General features: G+C 50.3%; 1 protein-coding gene across 1 annotated transcript in view; it reads left to right on the top strand.

The window, feature by feature from the left end:
- LOC126092406 (protein dachsous-like) overlaps nt 1-10,122 on the top strand; it is a gene marked incomplete at its 5' end in the record, with an annotated part of 322,105 nt that extends 311,983 nt beyond the window's left edge. The window contains 3 exons of the mRNA XM_049907980.1: nt 3,299-4,267; nt 7,244-8,767; nt 10,111-10,122. Coding sequence (XP_049763937.1) covers nt 3,299-4,267; nt 7,244-8,767; nt 10,111-10,122 — 2,505 coding nt within the window. The remainder of the gene's footprint in view (nt 1-3,298; nt 4,268-7,243; nt 8,768-10,110) is intronic.
- Nucleotides 10,123-12,880: the final 2,758 nt, after the last annotated feature.

Below are 12,880 nucleotides of genomic sequence, written 5' to 3'. Positions count from 1 at the left end.
CAACGTAAGGTCTGGTAGCATATGGAAATTCCATAGCTTCGTGAGGTCCCCATGACATAATTCGGCGAAGAAAATGTATTACCACACCGCCTGCAGATAATTCTTGACGATAACAAGGAGAAAACTTGAGATTGCATAAAATGTGGCAAGAACTCCGCGAAGCATTTATCCAACACTGCTTCCTCTTTCTGCCTAGATGTCTCACGAAAAGACCATGAAGGTAGAATTAGAGATCACCGAGCTCATACAGAGTAAATGGTTGTTCTCCCCATGAACTATTCATGACTGGAAGAGGAAAGGGGCGGGGTGTGGCAGTGGTAAGTGAAGTACTGTCTGCCACAACTTGTTGTACATGAATATGTAGCTGGGGCGAATGTCTGGGACCACAGACGCAGGGTGACGAGTTCAGAGAAATATATTCATTAGCCCGCATCTCGTGGTCGTGCAGTACCGTTCTCGCTTCCCACGCCCGGGTTCGATTCCCGGCGGGGTCAGGGATTTTCTCTGCCTCGTGATGGCTGGGTGTTGTGTGATGTCCTTAGGTTAGTTAGGTTTAAGTAGTTCTAAGTTCTAGGGGACTGATGACCATAGATGTTAAGTCCCATAGTGCTCAGAGCCATTTCAACCATATATTCATTAGGGGAGGCAGGACATGTGGCACGTCTCCAATGGACGAGTTAGCAGTAATTATGGGCCTATGTCCAGTTGATTTAATCTTTCGACAGCTTGCAGCAATGTATTGGTTAAAAAAGCGTGACATTATAAAGGTGGATCACATACGGGAAGAGCTTGCCAGAATGCACGGGAAATTAAAAATCTAGTTCTATAGATTTGGCAGACGGAATGGGATGCGTCGGAAATGGTTAGATGCATAAACAAGTTTCTGCCTTCAGTCAGAGAAAGATTATAACTGAAACATTTACAGCCAACTGAAGGGATAGTACACCTTCTGACTGGCCGTAGACACCCTATTCAGTGTATCTACACCAGATAGGCAAACAGCTGGGACCAGCCTGTGAATGGGAAGCAGAGGTGGGTATCCCAGAACACACAATCTTCGGGTGGTCAAATAACGCACAAGTTGCCTTCAATGAGAGACAAACCGTGGAAACTCAAAATGTAACAGAAGCTTTACGTGTTGTAGAAAAATGTAAAACACTGTGTGAATTTACTGCAAAAGTATCGGCTCACATTCAGAAAGAGTACCAAAGGGAAATGCTGCAGCATGACGAAAGATAGGGGAGAAAGCTGTGTGCGCTGAGGAGCACACATTGGCAGCAATTAGATCGAGCCTATATTAAGGTTATGTTTTCTGCCAGAAGCGATTTTGATAGCCTACGATTCAGGCCTTTCCTGTCTAGATTGGATATTAAACTAGTTGTGGTTAGGAAGATTGTCGAGGTGACTTCCTCACCTAGCGAAATCTAGGAATAGGGAGAGGTCTAAGGGTCGGATTAAGTAGATGGTTTGGCTCTTCCTAACCTTCTGACAAAACCAACCAAGTCACGATTTGCAGAGGTGCGCTTGGTGGTTGGGCATAGTACTAGTGGACATCTATAATTTGACATAGTTAAAGTATTTTGTGATTAACTGAGTAAATAAACTGTATTTATATAAATGTGACAGTAGTTTGTGGTAGGTGGTAGAATCCCGCCCATTTGCGTGTAGTTATGGACGGCTACTAGCCGCCTTGAGGGGCTACTGAGGATGTGGGTAAAATATTGTAAATCAGAGATGTGTAGGGCGATTCAAACGTAACTGTACACACTTCTTGGGTGTAATGTATGCATCAAAATGAGAGTAAAATGTTACATAAAGTTGTGTCTGTAACTGTTTTATTTTCGAGTAACAATGCGTAACTTCATTTGTGGTAGGCATTACATCATCGGCCAGTACAGGCTTCTGGCTTGTCGTGTTCGCTTGCATATCGGCTGATGTTACTTTGTACACCTCTCTACCCTACTCGGCTCATTCTGGCATAAAATGTCTTTGACTTTGCTGTGGTCTGTTGTACTCTATGGCGCTGTTGCAGTGTAGACGTATCGCATACACCCATTCTGTCAGTAGTTCATAGACTGCAGTCGTTGTGTATATTGTGATGGCCTACTCAGATCACGAATACGCGGATATGCACCTTTACTCTGCACCAGAGGCGATGCACGAGTGGCAATATGATGGTATACGGAAACGTTTCCAAACAGAAGAGTACCAAACCGTCAGACTTCCACAGCTTTGGACAGTGGTTTAGGGGAATACGGCATTCTTGACGCGCGACTGTTAAGTAGATACCAAATGAATGAAGTGGGTGTACAGAACATCCTGGAAATTGTAGAAAAAGATCCGACCGTAAGCCTTCGCCTTATAGGTGCCACTGTAGGGGTTCCTCAATCAACTGTATGGTACCTGCTTCAGAGACAGCAATTCCACCCATTTCACCTGCAGAAGATACAGGAGCTGACACCTGTAAACTACCCTAGACATCATAGTTCGTGTCAGTGTTTTTTCGGTCATTGGATACTATTTACAGATGAGAGCCTCTTTACCGGTGCGGGTATTGTGAACGCTTATAACATCCACCTGTGGACATACTAGAATCCTCGCTAATTGCACCACGAGGAAATGAACATCATTTTGCAGCTAATATTAGGTGTGATATAGTGGACAATCAGTTACTCGGACCACTTGTTATTCCGCAGTGCCTGACTGGCAGAGTGTATCGACAGTTTTCGGAACACGAATTGAGTAGTCTGTTGCACGATGTCCCACTAACTACACGAACCAACTTATTGTTCACGTACGACGGTGCCCGTGCATATAGGAGGCGACAGAGTATCCCAGTGTTGCCTAGACTGATAAGTGGACAGGTCGTGCAGCACAAGCTGCTCGGCCGGCCGTATCTCCGGATGTTACCCCTCGGACTTTACCTTTGGGCCGTATCGAGGAGCTCGTGCACGGTGTTGCAACCGACAATGCGACACCGACTACAGCAGCGACTGAACGTGGCTCTGCAACTGTGCAGAATTCGATGAACAGAGCGTGCACCATTCCGAGGGCAGTAACACGTCGAACGTGTCACTGTCTTCGTCTACAGGAAAGATGCTAGAACGTGTTTTCGGGGTGAATGTACAGTACGTAGTTATCACGAATATCGAGTTCCTCTTGTCGTTTCTTTATGAGAAGAATTGATTTTGTGTCGTCGTCTCGCACTCGTGATACCTACTCCATTGCACAACTCTGAAATAAAGCTGTTTCGAACAGAGTTTATTAACATTTGACGCTTATTTGTGTGCACGGACAGGTGGTGCGCGTGACGGACGGCGCGCGGCCGCCGCTGGACGCGCCGCTGTCGACGCTGGCGCCGGTGCGCGTCGTGCTGCTGGACGAGAACGACAACGAGCCGCGCTTCCCCGTGGCCGAGTACCTCGAGTTCGTGGCCGAGAACGAGCCGGCGGGCACGGCCGTGTTCACGGCGCGCGCCACCGACCTGGACCGCGGCGAGTTCGGCCGGCTCAACTACTCGCTGGCGGGCGCGCCCGACGACGCGGGCCGCCTCTTCCGCGTGGACGCGGCCACGGGCCTGGTGACGGCGGCGGCGGCGTTCGACTACGAGGCGCGCAGCAGGTACGCCTTCTCGCTGCGCGCCACCGACCGCGGCGGCAAGGCGGCGACGGTGCGCGTGCGCGTCGAGGTGGAGTCGCGCGACGAGTTCCACCCGCAGTTCACGGAGCGCACGTACCGCTTCGCGCTGCCCGCCGGCCGCCTGCCCGTCGGCTACGTGGTGGGCCACGTGGCGGCCACCGACCGCGACAAGGGCCCCGACGGCCGCGTCGTCTACCAGCTGACGACGCAGCACCCCTACTTCAAGGTGAACCGCACGACGGGCGCCGTCACGCTCAAGAAGAAGCTGGACGACGCGGCGGCGGCGCTCGAGGCGGGCCGCGACATCAGCCTCGTGGTGACGGCCAGCTCGGGCCGCCAGGGCTCGCTCACCAACATGACCGTCGTCGAGATCGCGCTCGACCCGCGCGCCGCCGACGTCGACGCCGACCTGGCGACGCCGGTGGCGGGCGGCGGAGGCGGCGCGGACGCCGGGGGCGGCGCGGCCGACGGCGGCGGCGGCGGCAGCGGCAGCGACGCGGCCGTGTCAGCGGCGGCGGGCGGGCTGGCCGACTGGGCGCTCGGGCTGCTCATCGCGCTCGTGCTGCTCGTGCTCGCCTTCGGCGCCGTCTTCCTCTTCCTGCACGTCCGCAACAGGAGGCACAAGAAGGTGAGCCGAGCTCCGCTCCTCTTTGGCACGCAGCGCACGGGCTTTTATTTACTTACCTTTTCGAGAGAACTTTTCCCAGTATTGGGTGTTTCACAATTCCTGTTACACACTTCTGAAGGTTGTAGAGAGGACTTAGTAAATCTAGTTTTACATAGGAACGCATGTCCAGGAACGTCATTCAGCGGCATTACACGGCGTCAAAGATACAGGCGCCGGCGCCTGTAAATATATCTATGAACAGGGTGATTCCGTGATAATGCTACCAACTTTCTGGAATAATCGAGAAGGATAAATGTACCAGTTCCAGGTAACACTTCCTGTACCAAAAAGGAACGAGTCGAAAGTTATAAGCGAAAACTGTTCTGATACCTCAGACAGAGCAGTACATGTACCCTTACTGCTGTTCCTAAGATTGTGGGGGATGGAACTTTTACAGATGGTAGTACGGACCAGAACAAAGAAAAAATATCCGGTAGACATGGGCTCTAACATGCATACCTCAGGACCTATAAGCACTTGTTCATCTTCGCTACTATGCAACGTATCTCCTCGGTTGAACAAGTTCTTATAGCTCCTAAGGTATGCCGGTCCATGTTTAACAGACATCTTTTCTTGTTTTGCTCCACACTATCACCTCTGAAAACTGCCTACCCTGCAGTACATGTACTCCACTGTCAGAGGTATCAGAACAGTTTTCGGTAATAAATTTAGATTCGGTCGTTTCTGGTGCAGGGACCTTACCTCAAGCTGATACATTTATCCTTCTCTATTATCCTTCAAACTTTGTAACATAACCACGGAGTCACCCTGCACATGTATACGTTTAGAGGCACCGCACCTCTTACTTTGACGTTGGGTGTCGTTTCCGCACATGAGTTCCTATGTAAAACTTGATTTTCTAAGTCCCCTTTACAACCTCTAGAAGTGTCTAGCACGAATTCTGAAACATTCTGTATGTAAGAGCACCATCATGTCATTACGTTGCAGGTGGCTTTCATTAGGATACTGTATATCCCACCGGCACAGTGCCACGTTCCGTTATTATGCAGAGTGTTTCAAAAATACTTTTACCAACTTCGGGGACAGATTCCTTGCACCAAAAGAAGAAAAGAGTTCATACAAACATAGTCCGAAAATCCTTTGTTTTCTAATTACTAATGAAAATTAACTTTTAACGGCTTTCCAGGTGCAACCTAACTTCACTTAGCTATGCACCTGTTTCACTCATCCTATCGTATATGGAACTGTGTCACCAGGGAGACCTCTTTGCATGTACTTGGATTTTTGCTGCGTTATCGTTAGTTTACTTGTAGAGCAACGTTGTGCAAAAAGGTTCTTACCTATGTTTGCCTTAAGACATCCGTATCGCTTCCGTGGACACTCCATCTCCGACAGGCGGGCGAAGAGCGAGGGCTATCACAGACTGTCGAATCCACCTTTGATGTACACCAAAAACTGATCCGCTGATGAAAGGCCAGATTGATATACTGCATTTTTTTCGAGCTGCTAGGACCGGTCATCTTATTACTTTATGCAGGCCGTAGTGCTCCACACAGACCTCTTAGCCAGCATCCGCGGCTCTCACAGTGCCCCAGAGTCGGAGACTGGGTGCAGTTCTTTTGTTTGCTCTTTAATGTTATCTTCTATTTATTTGCAGCAGTTATCAATATTTATAAGAAAAATACATAAAGCTGGCTGTAGGAAATTATAAATTGATGTTGTATTTCAAGACGAGAACAAAAAGAAGACAGAGAATAGAAACAGATGCACCTTCACTAACACCACCTGGGGAATGGGCCTTGGTCTTGAACTTCAAGTCCGGCGTCTACATGTGCTATCCTTCTTTGTATTACCCACACGAACACCACGTCTAGGAAAAACTCGGTTTGTTCCGTCCATCCGGATCTAATGTAATATACAGGGAGAACATTAATAACACCGACAAACTGCAGGGACGGGTTGCTACCGAAACTGGAGGAAAAAAGATCGTATGAACATGTGTACAGAAATGCATCGTTACCACATCAGATACCGCTGACCACGTGCCCGGTGTTCCTCGTGTGTTGCAGGCTGTTTGATTGACGCAGCATGCTGTAAGCAGCAGAATGGTCTGGTACTCGTGCCAGGAACAAGTCGAGATGATGATTGTGTACAGCGGATGATGCTCGTGTACACCCACGCAGTTGGAAACGGTCAATAGGCAGCACCGCTATACCAAAACAAGTACCCTCACAGACATCAACCACCTCACACAACATATGGAGCCATTTTCGGGCGTTTGTGTGTTCGTGGGTCATTTCAGACGGACGAACGTGCAGGGAGGCTACGAGCTGTATGTACACCAGATTTGGAGGACCAGGTCCTACAGGCTATTGGGACGCCCGCCAAAATGTTGTGAGCCAAAGTACGAATGATGTGTATCCTGCATGACAACTGCTACTACCCCTATCACCTGCAACGAATGCAAGGATTATCAGCACAAGATATTCCTCTAAGGGAATGATTTTGTCGTTGGTTTTTGCACCCGACCATCAAAATTATGGAATTTCTGTCATCAGTCCTCTTTTGGACGAACGTTTAACAAAAGTGGCGTCATCAGTCTGCATAATCGTCATCTGTGGGTTACAGACACGGCTTGTGGTTAGAGGAACTGTCATTCGTCAGCGCTATCTAACGTGGCAACGATGTGTTTCCGTACACACGTTCATAGGACTATATTTCCTCCATTTCCAGGCAGGGATCTGTCCGTGCAGTCTAACGGTTTTGTTAATGTTTACCCTGTATATTAGAGTCGTTTGTTAGTGTGCTGTGTGTGTTAATGTTTCTTAGGTTACAAAACAACTTTTCCGTACGTTAGTAAGTAGCCAAATTTTGCGCGGCTTCGGAACAATATCCTCCCACCGAGGAATGGATTATACACTAATAAATGCGGAAAAAGTGCCGCGCGAGCCTAATCTGCGCCGTCGCGTGTTGCAGGTGAACAAGCCGGCGCTGAGCGGCGGCGCCAGCGTGGGCGGCAGCGCCGACGGCTTCGTGGACCCGAGCGCGTTCGACACCATCCCGATCCGCGGCAGCGGCGCCGGGGGCGGCGGCGGCGCGGGCGGCGTCGTGCAGGGGCCGGCGTCCCCGTTCGGGCCGCCCAAGTACGACGAAATCCCGCCGTACGTGGGCGCCGTCGGCGTCGGAGTCGGCCCCGTCGTCCACCGGAACAACAACAACTCGGCGAGCTCCAATTCGGGCGCGGCGACCACCTCGGAGCTGTCGGGCTCGGAGCAGTCCGGGTCGAGCGGGCGCGGGTCCGCCGAGGACGGCGAGGACGTGGAGGACGAGGAGATCCGCATGATCAACGAGGGGCCGCTGCAGAGGGACTCCGGCATCCACCACAGGCAGCCCGACGACGACAACCTGTCGGACGTGTCGGTGCACAACACGCAGGAGTACCTGGCGCGCCTCGGCATCGTCGACACGGCGGCCAACACGGCCGGCGCCGCCTCGGCCTCGTCGCGACGCTGCTCCGACGCGCCGGTGGCGGCGGGCGGCGCGGCCGGCTCCGCCAAGGACGGCGGCGCCTCGGCGCTGCTGCACCACCAGGGCGTCGGCGTCGGCGTCGGCGTCGTGCCCATCGACATGTTCGACGAGGAGGCGGCCGGCGAAGCGGACATCGCCAACCTCATCTACGCCAAGCTGAACGACGTGGGCGGCGGCGCCGGTAGCGAGCGAGGCGGCGCCGGTGGACCCGGCGGCTCCGGAGCGGGCGGCGGCGGCGGCGGGGGCGGCGCCGCCTCGGAGGACGGGGGCGCGGGCTCGACGGCGGGCGCCGACCCCGTCATGGTGATGGGCGGCTTCGCCGGCACGCACCAGCCCTCCATGACCGGCTCGCTCAGCTCCATAGTGCACAGCGAGGAGGAGCTGACCGGCAGCTACAACTGGGACTACCTGCTGGACTGGGGGCCGCAGTACCAGCCGCTGGCGCACGTCTTCAGCGAAATCGCGCGCCTCAAGGACGACACGGCGTCGGTACAGAGCACCAACAGCGGGGCGTCCGGCGGAGGCGGGGGCGGCGGCAGCAGCGGCGCGTCGCTGGGCGGCAAGTCGGGCGCCGGCTCGTCGGTGAGCAAGGCGCCGGCGCCGCCCCCTCCGCCGCCGCTGCTGACGTCGGTGGCGCCCCGCTCGATAGCGGCGCCGGTGCTGGCGTCGCGGTCGGCGCAGGCGGGCGCGGGGGCGGGCGCGGGGGCGGCGGCGCAGGCGGCCGTGCCGGCGCACCACCAGCTGCTGCTGCTGCCGCGCTCGCCCATCAGCCACGACGCCAGCGGCTCCGGCTTCAGCACGTCGGCCGCCATGTCGCCCAGCTTCTCGCCGTCGCTGTCGCCGCTGGCCACGCGCTCGCCGTCCATCTCGCCGCTGGTGACGCCCGGCGTGCCCACGGCGCACCACGTGGTGTCGCTGCCCCGCCAGCAGCCGCTGGCTCAGCCCCAGCGCGCCGCCGCCGCCGCCGCAGCCGCCGCCGCCGCAGCGGCAGCCGCCGCCGCGGCCGAGACGGAGCTGCGTATCTGAGGCCGCACACACCTGCTGCTGCCACTGCTCAGCCGTGCTGTTCTACGCGACATTCGTCTTCACACATAGAAGCACTCTGTTCGCCGTACCGTCGTGTCCCCGACAAACAACTTATTAGATCTCATTTGCTGACTCTGTGTAGTTCTCATATATTTTTGGTGTCCCATCACTTCACATACATTACTGATCCAGTTCGAAACCATTAACACCCAGTCACTTCAGGTTTTCGCAGTAAAAATAAAAATCTGTTTTGTCGCATGTTACGTTTCCCATCGACATGTAATCAGTACAAGTCCCGCCACTTCATCACATTTTTGCTCAATAAAGGGACCTCTAAAATTTTTCACCATCAAAGCGAAAATAAAGTGTGTAACACTGTTTTGCTGTGTCCTTACAGTAAGGTCGAATATTTAGCCCAGCTAAACTGCACTACAACTTAGAGAACTGCCAGGTCATTCAGAACTTGCTTCATTACGTAGCATTAATATTCGAATTACACTATTTCTGAAATTGTCACCCATTCGCATCGTCACGAAGTGTGTAAATGCTCGACTCGTTTCTGTCGGTGCTCGGACTCGTGTATACCTCTGAACTTCACCTGCTATGTAAGAAAGAGTACAATTTCTCAATGATTTTTCAGGTACAGTTACTGCCTTGTATAAATATAATGTTTATTGATTCTGTGCCAAATAAGATTTCATTTCACGGATGAAATGTATTTATTCTTCTGAGTGTTCTCGGACTCTCGTTACTGTAAACAGAACCGGCATGTGTCGCACCACACACAGCCCTTACGTAATTTTCTCTGATGTAAACAAAATTAGTTTGCAACAAAAATGGCTGATTTACAGCAGCAGGGCTACGGACAGTGAACTGAGCGTGTGTGTTATTAACAGACGTGTAGAACCTCACGAAGTAAAGACACTGAACAAGTGCTCTGTACATAAGTGTGATCTTATAAACATGTATAAATGAGTGTAGTTACTGAGTCCATGTAAATACGGACAAGCATGAAAACAATAATCAAAATTTTCGTAAATGCAGTGACTATTTAACTGTAAATTTATTTAAAATGTGTAGCTAAATGATGATGTATGTAAACATTGGAAAAAAAGTGTGGAATGAGAGAATACATATTGCTCAAGGTAAAAATAAATGTTTTATAGCAGAACTGTTTGTATATTGACTGTTCACCAATGTTTCACTGACAGTGCTGTGTGAAATACCATTTCGGTAAACATCGTCGGTTATAGTACACGCCTGTACAATCCTTTGCCAATTGTCAACAGATTTTAGAATGAGTGACAAAATTATTTGTTCGTATGTTTCTTTATGTGAAACAAATCAAAACAACAATGGACCGCTTTTATTGTTTTTGGAAATGTATCTTTTGTGATTGATGGTTGAACAAATCAGCATTAGATGGCAAAGAAAGTGTGTACCTCAGTAATGTTACTGTCATTCTCTCAAATTTGCCTCACTCTCAGTTGTATTATATTACAATTGCAATGTGTAAAATTGTATTATGTCTCTGCGTGATTGTGTAATGTATGTGAAATACGTTGTACAAAATAAAACGTTTTCTACTATTTTAGAAAGAAATAAAAGTTTTTCATGTAGTCATATCATTCCTTTCGTAGCTTACCCATTAACACCAATAAAATATTTAATTTCTTAAAAAAGCATTATTTAAAAACATATTGCTGTATTATGACTGGGCCCTGGAACTTAGTTTTTACAGAATGTAATGAAAAATTACACTACTGATGCGGAATTTGTTTCTCGGCAATCAAGGGATTTTTCTGTGGAAATGCAAGCTGCTGGTAACAATTAGCATTTTCTGTAATTTGGCAAGATAGCTTTTTGATTTTTCTGTAATTTGATGAAACAGTGCATTTGATACAATCCAAGCAAATGAATGAAGCTGATATCTGATTAGCCTTTATATTAAAAAAAGATTAATATCTTACCTGACATGTTCACATTCATTTCCAGTAACTTGCTATAACACATCTCACAGTTATTTGAAAAAGCTGTTAAATATGCAACAGAATGAGTTCTCTCAATTTTACACACATTCAATATTGTTTGTGTACAGTAATATAAATTAGTTTCTCAAAAAAAAAAAAAATGCTAGATCAGTCATGACATTGTAGGCATGACATTGCAGAAAAAAAGCAAAGTAATGCAACACTGCAGTTTATCCTGAGAAGTATCAACAAGTTTGTTTGTAGTCTGTGATTCTGCCACCACTGTTCAACTGAAGAGTGGCAGCCTCTTGTGTACAGTGCCCAATTGTGACAGCTAGATATATCTAGTTGTAGAATGATGAGGCAAACATTATGACCACCTGTTTAATAGCGTGTTGCTCCACGTTTCAAACAGAATACAGCAGTGATTCTGCTTGACATTAATTCAATGAGTCCTTAGTTGGTTTTTGGGACCAAGAGTCACCATATGTCACTGCTCAGATCGGGCAATTCCTGTAAATTACGGGCCAGTGGTTTCCATGTGTGCAACTGGCACCCAATATATACAGATGAGGATCATTTGCCGGCCAAGACATCAATGTGAGTTCACTACCAAGCTCCTCAAACCACTGGAGCATGATTCTGACCCTGTAGGGGAAGACATCAAGCATTAAGTGATGCAGTTGGTCCTCAGTAATGTCTACATAGTCCACAGATGTCATGTTGACTTCAATTACAACCACAGGTCTCATTGAAGCCCAACTCAATGTACCCCACTGCATAATTCTTCGCTCACCAGCCAGTATCTCTGGCGCAGTGCGTGTTTCAAGGAGCCATTCGCCTGGCTGACACCGTGTTAGTTGAAAACCATCGAAATGTAGTTCATGTGACCAGACATCCCGTGTCTACTAATCCACACTGAAAGCTCAGTGATGCTGTGCCCACTTCAATCGTAATTGACGATGTTGTTGAGTCAAAATAGGAACAAGTAGGGGTCGTATGTAGTGGAACTCTGTGTTCAGCAATGGCCTTTGAACAGTATGCTACAAAACATATGTGCCTGCACCAGCATTGTATTACACTACTGGAAATTGAAATAAGAACACCGTGAATTCATTGTTCCAGGAAGGAGAAACTTTATTGACACATTCCTGGGGTCAGATACATCACATGATCACACTGACAGAACCACAGGCACATAGACACAGGCAACAGAGCATGCACAATGTCGGCACTAGTACAATGTATATCCACCTTTTGCAGCAATGTAGGCTGCTATTCTCCCATGGAGACGATCGTAGAGATGCTGGATGTAGTCCTGTGGAACGGCTTGCCATGCCATTTCCACCTGGCGCCTCAGTTGGACCAGCGTTCGTGCTGGACGTGCAGACCGCGTGAGACGACGCTTCATCCAGTCCCAAACATGCTCAATGGGGGACAGATCCGGAGATCTTGCTGGCCAGGGTGGTTGACTTACACCTTCTAGAGCACGTTGGGTGGCACGGGATACATGCGGACGTGCATTGTCCTGTTGGAACAGCAAGTTCCCTTGCCGGTCTAGGAATGGTAGAACGATGGGTTCGATGACGGTTTGGATGTACCGTGCACTATTCAGTGTCCCCTCGACGATCACCAGTGGTGTACGGCCAGTGTATGAGATCGCTCCCCACACCATGATGCCGGGTGTTGGCCCTGTGTGCCTCGGTCGTATGCAGTCCTGATTGTGGCGCTCACCTGCACGGCGCCAAACACGCATACGACCATCATTGGCACCAAGGCAGAAGCGACTCTCATCGCTGAAGACGACACGTCTCCATTCGTCCCTCCATTCACGCCTGTCGCGACACCACTGGAGGCGGGCTGCACGATGTTGGCGCGTGAGCGGAAGACGGCCTAACGGTGTGCGGGACCGTAGCCCAGCTTCATGGAGACGGTTGCGAATGGTCCTCGCCGATACCCCAGGAGCAACAGTGTCCCTAATTTGCTGGGAAGTGGCGGTGCGGTCCCCTACGGCACTGCGTAGGATCCTACGGTCTTGGCGTGCATCCGTGCGTCGCTGCGGTCCGGTCCCAGGTCGACGGGCACGTGC

This window comes from Schistocerca cancellata, chromosome 7 (genome assembly GCF_023864275.1).
Source record: "Schistocerca cancellata isolate TAMUIC-IGC-003103 chromosome 7, iqSchCanc2.1, whole genome shotgun sequence".
NCBI classification, from domain to species: domain Eukaryota; kingdom Metazoa; phylum Arthropoda; class Insecta; order Orthoptera; family Acrididae; genus Schistocerca; species Schistocerca cancellata.
Note: the sequence above shows the minus strand (reverse complement) of the source record. Positions and strands in the feature narration are given on the sequence as shown.